This window comes from Pseudophryne corroboree, chromosome 11, assembly GCF_028390025.1.
Source record: "Pseudophryne corroboree isolate aPseCor3 chromosome 11, aPseCor3.hap2, whole genome shotgun sequence".
Lineage (NCBI taxonomy): Eukaryota > Metazoa > Chordata > Amphibia > Anura > Myobatrachidae > Pseudophryne > Pseudophryne corroboree.
In genome coordinates this window covers 206974665-206991927 of record NC_086454.1, presented here as the reverse complement: position 1 = coordinate 206991927, position 17263 = coordinate 206974665, and the positions used below count along the sequence as shown (strand labels likewise).

General features: G+C 49.5%; 1 protein-coding gene across 2 annotated transcripts in view; it reads right to left on the bottom strand.

Moving 5' to 3' along the window:
- The window catches only part of CTCF (CCCTC-binding factor), a 336867-nt gene that overhangs the window by 30145 nt on the left and 289459 nt on the right, over positions 1-17263 (bottom strand). For both annotated transcript variants that reach the window (XM_063945251.1, XM_063945250.1), the window contains exon 9: positions 12966-13113. In XM_063945251.1, the coding sequence (XP_063801321.1) occupies positions 12966-13113 (148 nt within the window). The remainder of the gene's footprint in view (positions 1-12965; positions 13114-17263) is intronic.

Genomic DNA, 17263 nt, shown 5'->3' with positions numbered 1-17263 from the left:
GCCCTGGAAGTCTGAAAACCAGTACCGTCTGGGCCACGCTGGAGCTATGAGAAGCAGGATTCCTCCTTCATGCTTTAACTTCCGAATTACCCTGGACAGGAGTGACACCGGAGGGAAAACGTACGGCAGCCGAAACTTCCACGGCACCGCCAGCACATCCAAGAATGCTGCTTGAGGATCCTTTGTCCTTGCTCCGAAGACCGGAACCTTGTGGTTGTGTCGAGACGCCATCAGATCCACGCCTGGAAGGCCCCACCTTTCCACTAGGAGTTGAAACACTTCTGGATGGAGGCCCCACTCTCCGGCGTGTACGTCCTGACGACTGAGAAAGTCCGCTTCCCAATTCAGGACTCCCGGAATGAATATTGCTGATATGGCCGGTAGATGGCGTTCTGCCCATTGAAGAATCCGTGAGACTTCCTTCATTGCCAAGCGGCTTCGAGCGCCGCCTTCATGATTTATGTAAGCCACCGTGGTGGCGTTGTCCGACTGTATTTGAATAGGACGGTTCTGAATTATATGCTGGGCCAGGTTCAATGAGTTAAAGACCGCCCGCAATTCCAGAATGAGAATCCAGATCAGGAGGAGACTCCTCCTTGGTCCACCGACCCTGAAGCGAGTGCTGCTCCAACACCGCGCCCCAACCCCTTAGGACTGGCATCTGTCGTCAACAGGACCCAGTCGGATATACAGAAAAGACGGCCCCTGCACAATCGTTGGTCCTGGAGCCACCAGTACAGCGACAGACGTACCTCCGGAGTCAATGAGATCATGTGAGACCTGATCTGGTGAGGCAGGCCATCCCACTTGGCGAGAATCAGCCTCTGGAGGGGGCGAGAATGGAATTGAGCACACTCCACCATGTCGAATGCTGACACCATGAGACCCAACACCGGCATCGCCGAATGTATCGACACTTGCGGACGAGAGAGGAAGCAACGAATCCTGTCCTGAAGCTTCAGGACATTCTCCTGAGACAAAAACAACCGTTGGTTGTGAGTGTCCAATAGTGCGCCCAGGTGCACCATGCACTGAGCAGGGACCAGGGAGGATTTCTTCCAGTTGATGAGCCACCCGTGGGCTTGCAGAAACCGGACAGTCAGATCTAGGTGACGCAGGAGAAGTTCTGAGGAATTTGGCAGGAACAAGTCATCCAGATACGGTAGGATCCTGACCCCTTGACAACGGAGTACCGCCGTCATTACCGCCATAACCTTGGTGAAGACTCGCAGAGCCGTGGTTAAAACAAAAAGGTAAAGCCCGAAACTGGTAATGGAGGTTGCCAACCGCAAACCTCAGGTATTGCTGATGCGACACTGCTATAGGGATATGCAGGTAAGCATCCTGTATGTCCAGAGAGACCATAGAATCCCCCCAGGTTCCAAGGCCATCAATGCCTTGAGGTTGAGAATGGGTCGGGAGGACCCATTCGGTTTTGGGACTAGAAACAGCGGAGAATAATACCCCTGGCCCCTCTGAGCAAGAGGCACCTGTACTACCACTCCTGTCTCCAGGAGGGTCTGTACCACTGAATGAAGATTCTTTGCCTTTGTCTGGTCCGAAGGGAAGTCTGTCAGGCAAAATTGATGAGGGGGACGGTTTTTGAAGGTTATGGCGTAACCTTGAATGAAGACGTCCCATACCCAGCATCTGAAGTGGTCTCCAACCATTCCTGGGTATACTCTAGAAGCCGGTCCCCCACCCTGGGGGTCCCCAAGGGGAGGCCCGCCCCGTCATGTGGCAGGCTTATCGGTCTTGGAAGCTGGCTGACGGGCAGCCCAGGCTCTTTTGGGTTTTGGCTTACCAGGTTTGGAAGTGCGGGCCTGTTTGTGGTACGCCTGACCTTTTGCTTTACCTGAAGGACGAAAGGAAATACCTTTAGCCTTCGTCACAGAAGGAGCAGTACTTGGCAGACAAGCAGTTTTGGCAGCAGCCAAGTCAGCCACTATCTTATTTAAGTCCTCTCCGAACAAGATATTTCCCTTAAAAGGGAGTACCTCCAGGGTTTTCTAGAATCCAGATCCACAGACCAGGATCTCAGCCACAAGATCTTGCGAGCCAGGATTGACGTAGTAGAAGCCTTGGCTGCCAGAACACCGGCATCAAAAGCCGCCTCTTTAATATATTGAGAAGCTGTGACAATATATGACAAGCCTTGTCTAGCATGGTCAGACCAGATTTCAGCTTCCAACTCCTGTGCCCACGCTTCAATAGCTTCTGCAGCCCATGTCGCTGCAATAGTGGGCCTAGGCGCAGCACCCGTGAGGGTGTAAATCGCTTTCAGACAACCCTCCACATGTTTATCCGTAGGCTCTTTCAGAGACGTGACGGTAGTGACAGGTAGAGCTGAGGAAACCACCATCCTTGCCACATGCGAGTCCACTGGAGGAGGTGTCTCCCAATTTTTAGACAGCTCTGGCACGAGGGGATAGCGCGCAAGCAGCTTCTTATGAGGCACGAACTTCTTACCTTGATTTTTTCCCAGGATTCCTGACGTATATCAACCAGGTGATCAGAGTGAGGTAAAACTTGTTTAACCACCTTCTGACGCTTGAATCTATCTGGTTTCTTAGGAGGAACAGATGGCTTGGGATAATCCGTAATAGCCAATAGATCAGGAACATCCACTTGTGAACTACTATCCCCATCAGTATTATCAGTGTCAGAATCTGTGGGGTCAGTGTAAACGCCATCCTCATCACACGAGGTGTCAGTGACAGCAGTGGATTGTGAGGAAGCAATGGCCCGCTTAGAGGACTCCTCTTAGGCGGGCGAGGGTTAGACTTTTTAGAAGTGAGGGACTGGATCATAAATGAGTGAACAATCTGCAACAGAGACCATATACGGTTGGACCGGCATAGGAGGTCCCATAGGGGGCGTTAGTTTAGTAACTAGCGTATTCAGAAGCGTAGAGACTGTAGCCCATGGCGGGTCATTCTGGACCCCCGTTGCTATAGTCCCACTTGGGGGCAAGGAACCCCCAGAAGAGACCTCAGCTGCTGTAATTTCCTCAAAAGTATCTGTGGCCTCAGCACCACTACCAGTGTGTTCAGCCCCAGAACCGTTACCCTCATAAACAGACATGTTATAACTTGCAGTATAAGGTAACATAGTACAAATTGTCAGCAGAACAATACCTGACCCAAACCCCTGCACAGTGTTGTCAGCACAAACACGGATTCAGGAGAGATATGGTGACTAAAATCAAAGAAAAAGACAATTAATGTATATCTTGTGAATATCCTATATTACAGTATAATAAACCTGACGCACCTCAGGTTATAGAATATAGGGATAGCAAGCCGAGTGAGAGACACTAAATGGAGGTCACACAGCAAGCCAACGCACACACATATAGTCCCCGTTTGTACAATCCAGAAGTAATGACAAGCAATAATACTGCACTGGACTAGCTTATATATAGCAATGTAATCAATAGATATAATACTGCACAGTAAAGACTGGATGTATATCACAGGGTACTTGTACCAGATAGCCCTGACTAAATGCACTTTTTCTTAACCAACACTGTCTAAACGACATGTAGAATACTTAAGCGTCTTGTAAAGGCACAGCGCTGACTATCAGGCTGCTTTACAAAAGGAGGATTTGCCCAAGCAGTCCCAGGAACAGTGTAGCTGGGGAAATGGCGCCCAAACACTGACAGGGAGTGAGGGAGAGACAGATATGCAGCTCCAGGGCGGGAACATTTACTGTAAATGGCGCCCTGGGGCTGGGGGAGGGGCTACAGGTCTAAGCCTTATCCCCTCTGCTGGCAAAAGCACCTGGTACTGCGATTTACTTGTAAAAAGGTTTAGAGAGAAAACCTGACCTGCACCCATGCCCTGGTGATTTAGTGGGATCGCCTGTATGCCACAGTGTCCACCACCAGCGCGCACGGCCCGCCTCCCACCGGTCGAGCCGGATCGCGTTAAAGTGCGGGTCCCACAGGCGGGACCCACTTACCTCCTCCCGAAGTGCGGCCACGCGTTCCTGGAGAGCCCCAGCCGTGTGTGACTGACTTGGAAGAAAACCGGAGCCTCCTGCTGTAGGTACCCGGCAACCAGAGCGCGGGAGTGTACAGCGCCGCTGGGGGAGAGATGGAGCTGCAGCAGGTGATGTCTACTGACATCAACACAATCTGTGCCTCTGCTGCAGCCCTTGTAGTCTTTTTTCCTCGGAAAAAGCTTTTTCTAGAGCTGCTGTGAGCAGCCCTTCCTGTTACATGCTTGCACTGCAAGCACCAACTACAAACTGAGCTCCTGTGCACGAAGGCGGGGAGATATAGGAGGCGGCGCTATGCATCTTGGGAAGAAGGTCAAAGCTTTTGAGCCTGTTGGTGCTTCGGATCAAGATCCTACTCTATACCCCAATGTCTATCCTTGTGGAGCCCAGTGTACCCCGCAGCAGAAAACTGCATTTTTTTAAACTCAAATAAATCAAAACACCTCTGGTTCTTGTTCTTAACTTCTTCCTTGAAGTTAAAGACCTGTTTTACCTGCTAAATAAGGGAAACTAATCCCTTAAACTCAGCGTCCTCCTTCTGAGGGCTGACATCCAGGATTTTCTCTGACTCTCCCTCCTCCTCTATAAGACCCTCCTCCGACTCTTCCCGCAGGAAAGGGAGTGGTCTCATTACCGCTTTATGTACATTCTTTTCTGATAGTGCTGGCGGTGCAATTCTGAATCAGAAATTACTCCATAGTTTTGGAAAACCCTACTGCACATTTCCAAATGTCACTTGTGGGATTCCGCCATTTCTTAAGAAATATCAGCCAGGGAACTTTCCCATGACCCAGACAGACCACTGCTCCAAGGCTGAGTGTCCATTCCCAAACATGCGTTGCACAGCACGGAGCTGCCAACATTAGTGCTCTTACCACATTTTTAGCATACATAACAGGTCTTCGTGGTCTTGGTTAGTGCTTTTAACATGTTAAAACACACACAAACACCACTCAGCAGTGCTTTCACCCTATTATAATAGGAAGAGAAAGACTGTAGCGATATAGGGAGCGAAGGTAACTTGGAGTCACACAGCTGGAATTATATTTATCTATTTAAAAAGTAAGATTTTACTCACCGGTAAATCTATTTCTCGTAGTCCGTAGTGGATGCTGGGCACTCCGTAAGGACCATGGGGAATAGACGGGCTCCGCAGGAGACTGGGCACTCTATAAGAAAGATTTGGTACTATCTGGTGTGCACTGGCTCCTCCCTCTATGCCCCTCCTCCAGACCTCAGTTAGGATACTGTGCCCGGAAGAGCTGACACAATAAGGAAGGATTTTGAATCCCGGGTAAGACTCATACCAGCCACACCAATCACACCGTATAACTTGTGATACTATACCCAGTTAACAGTATGAAATATAACAGAGCCTCTCAACAGATGGCTCAACAATAACCCTTTAGTTAGGCAATAACTATATACAAGCATTGCAAACAATCCGCACTTGGGATGGGCGCCCAGCATCCACTACGGACTACGAGAAATAGATTTACCAGTGAGTAAAATCTTATTTTCTCTGACGTCCTAGTGGATGCTGGGAACTCCGTAAGGACCATGGGGATTATACCAAAGCTCCCAAACGGGCGGGAGAGTGCGGATGACTCTGCAGCACCGAATGAGAGAACTCCAGGTCCTCCTCAGCCAGGGTATCAAATTTGTAGAATTTAGCAAACGTGTTTGCCCCTGACCAAGTTGCAGCTCGGCAAAGTTGTAAAGCCGAGACCCCTCGGGCAGCTGCCCAAGATGAGCCCACCTTCCTCGTGGAATGGGCTTTCACTGATTTAGGAAGCGGCAATCCAGCCGCAGAATGCGCCAGCTGAATTGTGCTACAAATCCAGCGAGCAATAGTCTGCTTAGAAGCAGGAGCACCTATCTTGTTGGGTGCATACAGGACAAAAAGAGAGTCAGTTTTCCTGACTCCAGCCGTCCTGGAAACATAAATTTTCAAGGCCCTGACTACGTCCAGTAACTTGGAATCCTCCAAGTCGCTAGTAGCCGCAGGCACCACAATAGGTTGGTTCAAGTGAAAAGCTGATACCACCTTAGGGAGAAACTGGGGACGAGTCCTCAATTCTGCCCTATCCATATGGAAAATCAGATAAGGGCTTTTACATGACAAAGCCGCCAATTCTGACACACGCCTGGCCGAAGCCAAGGCCAATAACATGACCACTTTCCACGTGAGATATTTCAGATCCACAGTGTTAAGTGGTTCAAACCAATGTGATTTTAGGAAACTCAACACCACATTGAGATCCCAAGGTGCCACAGGAGGCACAAAAGGGGGCTGAATATGAAGCACTCCCTTTACAAAAGTCTGAACTTCAGGCAGTGAAGCCAGTTCTTTCTGGAAGAAAATTGACAGGGCCGAAATCTGGACCTCAATGGAACCCAATTTTAGGCCCATAGTCACTCCCGACTGTAGGAAGTGCAGAAAACGACCCAGCTGAAATTCCTCTGTTGGGGCCTTCCTGGCCTCACACCACGCAACATATTTTCGCCAAATACGGTGATAATGGTTTGCGGTTACTTCTTTCCTGGCTTTTATCAGCGTAGGAATGACTTCCTCCGGAATGCCCTTTTCCTTTAGGATCCGGAATTCAACCGCCATGCCGTCAAACGCAGCCGCGGTAAGTCTTGGAACAGACAGGGCCCCTGTTGTAGCAGATCCTGTCTGAGCGGTAGAGGCCATGGGTCCTCTGATATCATTTCTTGAAGTTCTGGGTACCAAGCTCTTCTTGGCCAATCCGGAACCACGATTATCGTTCTTACTCCTCGCCTTCTTATTATTCTCAGTACCTTTGGTATGAGAGGCAGAGGAGGGAACACATAAACCGACTGGTACACCCACGGTGTCACTAGAGCGTCCACAGCTATCGCCTGAGGGTCCCTTGACCTGGCGCAATATCTCTTTAGCTTTTTGTTGAGGCGGGACGCCATCATGTCCACCTGTGGCCTTTCCCAACGGTTTACCAACAGTAGGAAGACTTCTCCCGGGTGTAGGTCGTGTCTGCTGAGGAAGTCTGCTTCCCAGTTGTCCACTCCCGGAATGAACACTGCTGACAGTGCTATTACGTGATTTTCCACCCATCGGAGAATCCTTGTGGCTTCTGCCATCGCCATCCTGCTTCTTGTGCCGCCCTGTCGGTTTACATGGGCGCCTGCCGTGATGTTGTCTGACTGGATCAGTACCGGCTGGTTTTGAAGCAGGGGTTTTGCCTGACTTAGGGCATTGTAAATGGCCCTTAGTTCCAGAATATTTATGTGCAGGGAAGTCTCCTGACTTGACCATAGTCCTTGGAAGTTTCTTCCCTGTGTGACTGCTCCCCAGCCTCGAAGGCTGGCATCCGTGGTCACCAGGACCCAGTCCTGTATGCCGAATCTGCGGCCCTCTAGAAGATGAGCACTCTGCAGCCACCACAGTAGAGACACCCTGGTCCTTGGAGACAGGGTTATCAGTTGATGCATCTGAAGATGCGATCCCGACCACTTGTCCAAGAGGTCCCACTGGAAGGTCCTTGCATGGAACCTGCCGAATGGAATTGCTTCGTATGAAGCCACCATTTTTCCCAGAACTCGTGTGCAGTGATGCACCGATACCCGTTTTGGTTTTAGGAGGTCTCTGACTAGAGATGACAGCTCCTTGGCTTTCTCCTGCGGGAGAAACACTTTTTTCTGTTCTGTGTCCAAAATCATCCCCAGGAACAGTAAGCGTGTGGAAGGAACCAGTTGTGACTTTGGAATGTTTAGAATCCAGCCATGCTGTTGTAGCACTTCCCGAGATAGTGCTACTCCGACCAGTAACTGCTCCCTGGACCTCGCCTTTATAAGGAGATCGTCCAAGTACGGGATAATTAAAACTCCCTTTTTTAGAAGGAGTATCATCATTTCTGCCATTACCTTGGTAAACACCCTCGGTGCCGTGGACAGTCCAAACGGTAGTGTCTGGAATTGGTAATGGCAATCCTGTACCACAAATCTGAGGTACTCCTGGTGAGGAAGGTAAATGGGGACATGCAGGTAAGCATCCTTGATGTCCAGGGATACCATGTAATCCCCCTCGTCCAGGCTTGCAATAACCGCCCTGAGCGATTCCATCTTGAACTTGAATTTGGTTATGTATGTGTTCAAGGATTTCAAATTTTAAATGGGTCTCACCGAACCGTCCGGTTTCGGTACCACAAACAGTGTGGAATAGTAGCCCCGTCCTTGTTGAAGTAGGGGTACCTTGACTATCACCTGCTGGGAATACAGCTTGTGAATGGCCTCTAGCACAGCCTCCCTGCCCGAGGGAGTTGTCGGTAAGGCCGATTTGAGGAAACGGCGGGGGGGAGGCGCCTCGAATTCCAGCTTGTACCCCTGAGATACTACTTGAAGGATCCAGGGATCCACCCGTGAGCGAACCCACTGATCGCTGAAATTTTTGAGGCGGCCCCCCACCGTACCTGGCTCCGCCTGTGGAGCCCCACCGTCATGCGGCGGATTTGGAAGAAGCGGGGGAGGACTTTTGGTCCTGGGAACCTGCTGTGTGTTGCAGCTTTTTCCCCCTTCCTCTGCCTCTAGACAGAAAGGACCCGCCTTTTCCCCGCCTGTTTTTCTGGGGTCGAAAGGACTGTACCTGGTAATACGGCGCTTTCTTAGGCTGTGAGGGGACATGGGGCAAAAATGCTGACTTCCCAGCTGTTGCTGTGGAAACAAGGTCTGAGAGACCATCCCCGAATAACTCCTCACCCTTATAAGGCAAAACTTCCATGTGCCTTTTAGAATCTGCATCTCCTGTCCACTGCCGAGTCCATAAGCCTCTCCTAGCAGAAATGGACAATGCACTTATTCTAGATGCCAGCCGGCAGATCTCCCTCTGTGCATCTCTCATGTATAAGACTGAGTCTTTTATATGCTCTGTCAATATTTTCCGACAGGGAATCTGACCAAGCAGCAGCAGCAGCACTGCACATCCAGGCTGAAGCAATAGCTGGTCTCAGTATAACACCAGTGTGTGTATATATAGACTTCAGGATAGCCTCCTGCTTTCTATCAGCAGGTTCCTTTAGGGCGGCCGTATCCGGAGACGGTAGTGCCGCCTTTTTAGACAAACGTGTGAGCGCTTTATCCACTCTAGGGGGAGTTTCCCAACAAATCCTCTGGCGAGAAAGGGAACGCCATTAGTAATTTTTTTGAAATTACCAATTTTTTATCGGGGAAAGCCCACGCTTCTTCACACACATCATTCAATTCCTCAGATGGGGGAAAAACTATTGGTAGTTTTTTCTCCCCAAACATAATACCCTTTTTTGAGGTACCTGGGTTTATATCAGAAAGGTGTAATACCTCTTTCATTGCCTCAATCATGCAACGAATGGCCCTAGTGGACATTAAATTTGACTCATCGTCGTCGACACTGGTATCAGTATCCGTGTCGACATCTGTGTCTGCCATCTGAGGTAGTGGGCGTTTCAGGGCCCCTGACGGCCTTTGAATTGTCTGGGCAGGCACGAGCTGAGAAGCCGGCTGTCCCACATTTGGCATGTCGTCAAATTTTTTATGTAAGGAGTCGACACTTGCACGTAATTCCTTCCATAAGTCCATCCACTCAGGTGTCTGCCCCGCAGGGGGTGACATCACATTTATAGGCATCTGCTCCGCCTCCACATAAGCCTCCTCATCAAACATGTCGACACAGCCGTACCGACACACCGCACACACACAGGGAATGCTCTTAAAGGAGACAGGACCCCACAAAAGCCCTTTGGGGAGACAGAGAGAGAGTATGCCAGCACACACCAGAGCGCTATAATAATGCAGGGACTAACTGAATTATGACCCTTTATAGCTGCTTATAGTATTAAACTGCGCCTAAATTTAGTGCCCCCCTCTCTTTTTTACCCTTTCTGTAGTGTAGACTGCAGGGGAGAGTCAGGGAGCTTCCTTCCAGCGGAACTGTGAGGGAAAAATGGCGCCAGTGTGCTGAGGGAGATGGCTCCGCCCCTTTTTCGGCGGACTTTTCTCCCGCTTTTTCTGTATTCTGGCAGGGGTAATTACCACATATATAGCCTCTGGGGCTATATATTGTGGTTATTTTGCCAGCCAAGGTGTTTTTATTGCTGCTCAGGGCCCCCCCCCCCAGCGCCCTGCACCCTCAGTGACCGGAGTGTGAAGTGTGTATGAGGAGCAATGGCGCACAGCTGCAGTGCTGTGCGCTACCTTGGTGAAGACTGAAGTCTTCTGCCGCCGATTTTCCGGACCATCTTCATGCTTCTGGCTCTGTAAGGGGGACGGCGGCGCGGCTCCGGGAACGAACACCAAGGACGGGTCCTGCGGTCGATCCCTCTGGAGCTAATGGTGTCCAGTAGCCTAAGAAGCCCAAGCTAGCTGCAAGCAGGTAGGTTCGCTTCTTCTCCCCTTAGTCCCTCGATGCAGTGAGCCTGTTGCCAGCAGGTCTCACTGTAAAATAAAAAACCTAATTTAAACTTTCTTTCTAGAAGCTCAGGAGAGCCCCTAGTGTGCAACCAGCTCGGGCCAGGCACAGAAATCTAACTGAGGTCTGGAGGAGGGGCATAGAGGGAGGAGCCAGTGCACACCAGATAGTACCAAATCTTTCTTATAGAGTGCCCAGTCTCCCGCGGAGCCCGTCTATTCCCCATGGTCCTTACGGAGTTCCCAGCATCCACTAGGACGTCAGAGAAATATATATTTTTTCATTAAACCAGTCTGTTTGCAACCCTCTCACCACCAACTGGTAGTACAGATTGAGTTAATTGGGTTGGTATCAGTTGCTTCCCTCTTTCTCCGTAGGACCTTTTAGTAGAGTCCCTTGAAAAGTAAAGCAAACATAGTTGTAACCTTTATATTCAGTGAGATCTTAGCAGCAGAGCTTCAACTCTAACGGGTTCACTACGGCTGGCCGGCGGTCGGGCTCCCGGCGAGCAGCATCCCGGCGCCGGGAGCCCGACCGCCGGCTTACCGACAGCGTGGCGAGTGCAAATGAGCCCCTTGCGGGCTCGCTGCGCTCGCCACGCTACGGGCACGGTGGCGCGCTACACTATTTTATTCTCCCTCTATGGGGGTCGTGGACCCCCACGAGGGAAAATAAGTGTCGGTATGCCAGCTGTCGGGCTCCCGGCGCCGGTATACTGAGCGCCGGGAGCCCGACCGCCGGCATACAAAGGCCACCCACTCTAACAGCGCCCTAATACCAGTAGAGAGACTACATCTTCCAGAGACCCTCCTCCTCATCTACAGTGAACTCTGACAGGACTCAGCTAAAATCCTCAGAGAGAAGAGCCCGCTCAAGCTGCACGCCTAGGACTGAAAACAAGATGGCCACCACTAAAATTTTATGTTCACATCATCAAACGGGGATCGTGCCTGCCACCCCTTTGCAAGCGCGGATACCTTTACACACTGCCTTCTGCATTCGGGAACGTGATCGCGGCGTAACCTCTCTGAAATGGCCGCATCTCAGGAGCTAATGTAGTCCCTCTGCGGCCGGAAACAGCTCTCACAGCCTTCTGCGCCGCCTGGTGTCCGCACTCCCTGCGGTGTCCCAGGAGGCTCCCAGCTACTCAGCGGCTACCTCTCTCCAGCACGCCTACGCTCTATCCGGTGGTAAGCTCAGCTGCAGGGAGGGACGGTCGCTTTGCTGCCCATGCCCCCTTCTCAGTGTAAGTATTCACTGCACTCTCTGTGCTTTGGATCTCCTAAAAGATGCAGATCCCTTAAAACGGGATCTTTGTCTCCTACAGCTTAGAGCATTCGCCCCCTTTCAGCTAGGTTAGCTCAGCCCAATTTTTCAAACTGAGGGATTGGGAGGCGTAAAGGGGGAGGAGAGACGGCTATGCATACTTTTAGATTGTGCCACTTCCGGTCTGCATACACACTAGTGGATGAAAGAGAAAACCATTGTAAAAAATGGTTTGCAGTTTGTTGTGCAAAAACTTGACAGACTTGCAGAGTACAGACTTCAACTCCATCAAACTGAACAGTGGCTGTGAACCAGGTTTGATTGTCTAATATTACTGCCCAACTTCAATAATGCACTAGTTGCTGAACGAATAATGCACTAGTCGCTGAACGGTTGTGAATCCCAGTAGCCATGTTCTAAAATCTAGTGGAAAGCCTGCCACGAGTAGAGGATGTTACAGCAGCAAAGGGAGGACCAACTCTATATTAATACCCAAGATTTAGATGGAGAAAAAAAAAAAAAAAAACGATGTAAAAAAATAATGCCTGTGTTGTGCCATCACAGAAAACCATGATTATTAATACAGCATTTACTATGTGGTGCTGCTGCCATCTAAGGTTGTTTGTAATGATCACATAATTTACATTCGAGTTGATGTAATCTTATTGGGGTCTTGTGAAGTATAAAAACTGAACTCAACTAGAGTACACTGAACTCGCACCAGTGGACTGATATCAGTGCCCTTATCACCCTTCTGTTTAACTACTTAACGGGCATGGTCAGTTCACATGCGACCTCGCCGTCCCGCTGTGTTCCCGTTTTTTTTTTGTTTTTTTTCTAACAAGGATGTCCGTTCCGCAGAGGTGAATAATATTTAACTAGTAAGAAGAAAGAAAAAAAAAAAAACACACTTTTAAACTTTATTAAATAAGAATGTAAAACATTATGAACTGTTTGAAGGGAAAAAGTTTAGTGAAAATGTATTTGATTGTGCATTTGCATGTGATTTCCTGCCCTCGCTCTTAACTTTATCCTGTTTAATAACCCCTAAATTTAAAGTAAACATTTCTAACTCTTTAATCATTATACTGCTGTGTCTTATGAAATAAATCATGCAGAATACAGGCAGAAATTAAGTAAAACTGAAATATTAAGTGAAACTGGTGAATTCAAACTTCTCATGCAGGTAAGTCAATTACCATTACAGTTACATAAAAAAAAAAAATAAACAACCCCCAAAGAAAAATCATTTGATGTGCATTGGTTTTCTTACCACTATCTGTTGATCCTTCTTTTTTAGAGCGCATCTTTCTCTTACGTCCACGCTTCCCTTTTTTGTGTACTACTTCTCCATCTCCTCCATTTTCACCATCAGTACCATCAGGGCCGGTGCAGTTATCAGCATGTCTTGACATTGTATTCTAAGGTGACAGAATTGCAGTGTGACTCCATAAACAAAGAAAAAATAGGATTTTAACACCTACCGGTAAATCCTTTTCTCTTAGTCCGTAGAGGATGCTGGGGTCACCAATAGAACCATAGGGTATAGACGGGATCCGCAAGAGACATGGGCACTTTAAGACTTTGAAAGGGTGTGAACTGGCTCCTCCCTCTATGCCCCTCCTCCAGACTCCAGTTATAGGAACCATGCTCAGGGAGACGGACATTTCGTGGAAAGGATTTATTGTTAAACTAAGGTGAGATTCATACCAGCTCACACCTCAAGCATGCCGCACAACGTGGCATTTAACAGAACACAAGCCAACAGCATGACCAATAACAGCAACATGCTGACAATAAATGTAACGTGTGTAACCACAACTAATAACTACAGATACAGTACGCACTGGGACGGGCGCCCAGCATCCTCTATGGACTAAGAGAAAAGGATTTACCGGTAGGTATTAAAATTCTATTTTCTCATACGTCCTAGAGGATGCTGGGGTCACCATTAGAACCATGGGGATATACCAAAGCTCTAGAACGGGCGGGAGAGTGCGGATGACTCTGCAGCACCGAATGGGCAAACTGAAGGTCCTCCTTAGCCAGGGTATCAAACTTGTAGAACTTAGCAAAAGTGTTTGAACCCGACCAAGTAGCTGCTCTGCAAAGTTGCAATGCCGAGACCCCTCGGGCAGCCGCCCAAGAAGAGCCCACCTTCCTCGTGGAATGGGCCTTTACTGATCTTGGATGCGGCAATCCTGCCGCAGAATGAGCCTGCTGAATCGTGTTACAGATCCAGCGAGCAATAGTTTGCTTTGAAGCAGGTGCACCCAGTTTGTTGGGTGCATACAGAATTTACAGCGCCTCAGTTTTTCTGACCCCAGCTGTTCTAGACACATACATCTTCAAAGTCCGGACTACATCGAGTTACTTGGAGTCCTCCAGGTCACGAGTAGCCGCAGGTACCACAATAGGTTGGTACAGGTGAAAAGAGGACACCACCTTCGGCAGAAACTGCGGGCGGGTACGCAATTCTGCTCTATCTTCATGGAAAATCAGGTAGGGGCTTTTATAGGACAAAGCCGCCAATTCTGACACCCGCCTGGCCGAAGCCAAGGTCAAAAGCATGACCACTTTCCAAGTGAGATACTTGAGCTCCACTGTCTTAAGTGGCTCAAACCAGTGGGATTTCAGAAAATCCAAAACTACATTGAGATCCCATGGTGCCACAAAAGGGGGCTGAATATGCAGCACTCCTTTAACAAATGTCTGAACCTCAGGCAGTGAAGCAAGTTCTTTCTGAAAGAAAAAGGATAGGGCCGAAATCTGGACCTTTATGGATCCCAGTTTAAGGCCCATAGTCACACCTGCCTGCAGAAAATGTAGGAATCTCCCAAGCTGGAATTCCTCTGTAGGGGCCTTCCTGGCCTCACACCAAGCAATATATTTTCGCCATATCCGGTGATAATGCTTTGCGGTCACATCCTTCCTAGCCTTTATTAGCGTAGGAATAACTTCCTCCGGATTCCCTTTTCTGCTAGGATATGGCGTTCAACCGCCATGCCGTCAAACGCAGCAAGTCTTGGAACAGACAGGGACCCTGTCGCAACAGGTCCTGTCTGAGCGGCAGAGGCCACGGGTCCTCTGAGAGCAACTCTTGCAGTTCTGGGTACCAAGTTCTTCTTGGCCAATCCGGAACAATGAGTATTGTTCTTACTCCTCTTTTCCTTATGATCCTCAACACCTTGGGTATGAGAGTTAGAGGAGGAAACACGTAGACTGACTGGAACACCCATGGTGTTACCAGAGCGTCCACAGCTATCGCCTGAGGGTCCCTTGACCTGGCGCAATATCTTTTTAGCTTTTTGTTGAGACGGGACGCCATCATGTCCACCTGTGGCAGTTCCCATCGATTTACAATCTGCGAGAAGACTTCTGGATGAAGTTCCCACTCTCCCAGGTGTAGGTCGTGCCTGCTGAGCAAATCTGCTTCCCAGTTGTCCACTCCCGGAATGAACACTGCTGATAGTGCTTGCACGTGATTCTCCGCCCAACGAAGAATCCTGGTGGCTTCCGCCATTGCCACCCTGTTTCTTGTGCCGCCCTGGCGGTTTACATGAGCGATCGCAGTGATGTTGTCTGACTGGATCAGCACTGGTTTTTCTCGGAGCAGCGGCTCCGCTTGAGTCAGGGCATTGTATATTGCCCTTAGTTCCAGGATATTGATGTGCAGACAAGTCTCTTGACTTGACCACAGTCCTTGGAAGTTTTTTCCCTGAGTGACTGCCACCCACCCTCGGAGGCTTACATCCGTGGTCACCAGGACCCAGTCCTGTATGCCGAACCTGCGACCCTCTAGTAGGTGAGCACTCTGCAGCCACCACAGCAGAGACACCCTGGTCCTTGGAGAACAGGGAGATTATCTTTCCCAGGATTCGCGTGCAATGATGCACCGATACCTGTTTTGGTTTTAGCCTTCTCCTCCGGGAGAAACACCTTCTTCTGGTCCGTGTCCAGAATCATGCCCAGGAAGGGCAGACGTGTCGTAGGAATCAGCTGCGACTTTGGAATATTCAGGATCCAGCCGTGCTGTCTCAACACTTCCTGAGAGTGTGCCACGTTGATCAGCAACTGCTCTCTGGACCTCGCCTTTATGAGGAGATCCTCCAAGTATGGGATAATTGTAACTCCTTGCTTCCGAAGGAGTATCATCATCTACGCCATCACCTTGGTAAACATTCTCGGTGCCGTGGACAGGCCAAACGGCAACGTCTGGAATTGGTAATGACAGTCCTGTACCACAAACCTGAGGTACTCCTGATGAGGAGGAAAAATTGGGATATGCAAATAAGCATCCTTGATGTCCAAGGACACCATGAAATCCCCCTCCTCCAGGCTTGCAATTACCGCTCTGAGCGATTCCATTTTGAATTTGAATTTCTTTAGATAAATGTTCAGGGACTTTAAATTCAAAATGGGTCTGACCGAACCATCTGGTTTCGGTACCACAAACATGGTGGAGTAGTAACCCCTTCCCTGCTGAAGTAGGGGAACCTTCACCACCACCTGCTGGAGATATAGTTTGTGAATTGCCGCCAGCACTACTTCCCTCTCCATGGGGGAAGCCGGCTAGGCAGATTTTAGGAAACGTTGAGGGGGCGTCTCTTCGAATTCCAGCTTGTATCCCTGAGACACAATTTGTATCGCCCAAGGATCCAACCGTGAACACACCCACTGGTGGCTGAAATTCTTGAGACGCGCCCCCACCGCTCCTGGCTCTGCCTGTGGAGCCCCAGCGTCATGCGGCAGATTTAGAGGAGGCCGGGGAGGACTTCTGCTCCTGGGAACTGGCTGCTTGATGCAGCTTTTTTCCTCTTCCCTTACCCTCTGGCAAGGAAAGATGCACCTCTGACCTTTTTGGTCTTTGGGGGACGAAAGGACTGCATTTGATAATACGGTGCTTTCTTAGGCTGTGAGGAAACATACGGCAAGAATTTGGACTTCCCATCGGTCGCCGTGGCAATCAGGTCTGAAAGACCGTCCCCAAATAATTCCTCACCCTTATATGGTAAAACTTCCAAATGTCTTTTCGAATCAGCATCCCCTGTCCACTGCCTAGTCCATAGGACCCTTCTGGCAGAGATGGACATTGCATTTACCTTAGAGCTGAGAGAACAAATGTCCCTCTGAGCATCCCGCATATACAGGACCGCGTCTTTGATATGCCCCAGGGTCAGTAAGATATTATCTCTGTCCATGGTGTCGAACTCCTCAGACAGAGAATCTGTCCAGGCTGCTACTGCGCTGCACATCCATGCCGACGCAATGGCAGGCCTCAGGATAGTACCCGAATGTGTATACACAGCTTTCAGGATTGATTCCTGCTTTCTATCTGCAGGATCCTTGAGGGCGGTCGTATACGGAGACGGTAGGGCCACCTTCTTGGATAAGCGTGTCAACGCCTTGTCAACCCTGGGAGGGGCTTCCCAGCATAACCTATCCGTTGGCGTGAAAGGATACGCCATAAGCAGCCTCCTGGGAATTATGACCTTCTTTTCAGGGGATTCCCAGGCTTTTTCACATAATTCGTTTAACTCATGTGAAGGGGGCACACTAACCTCTTGTTTT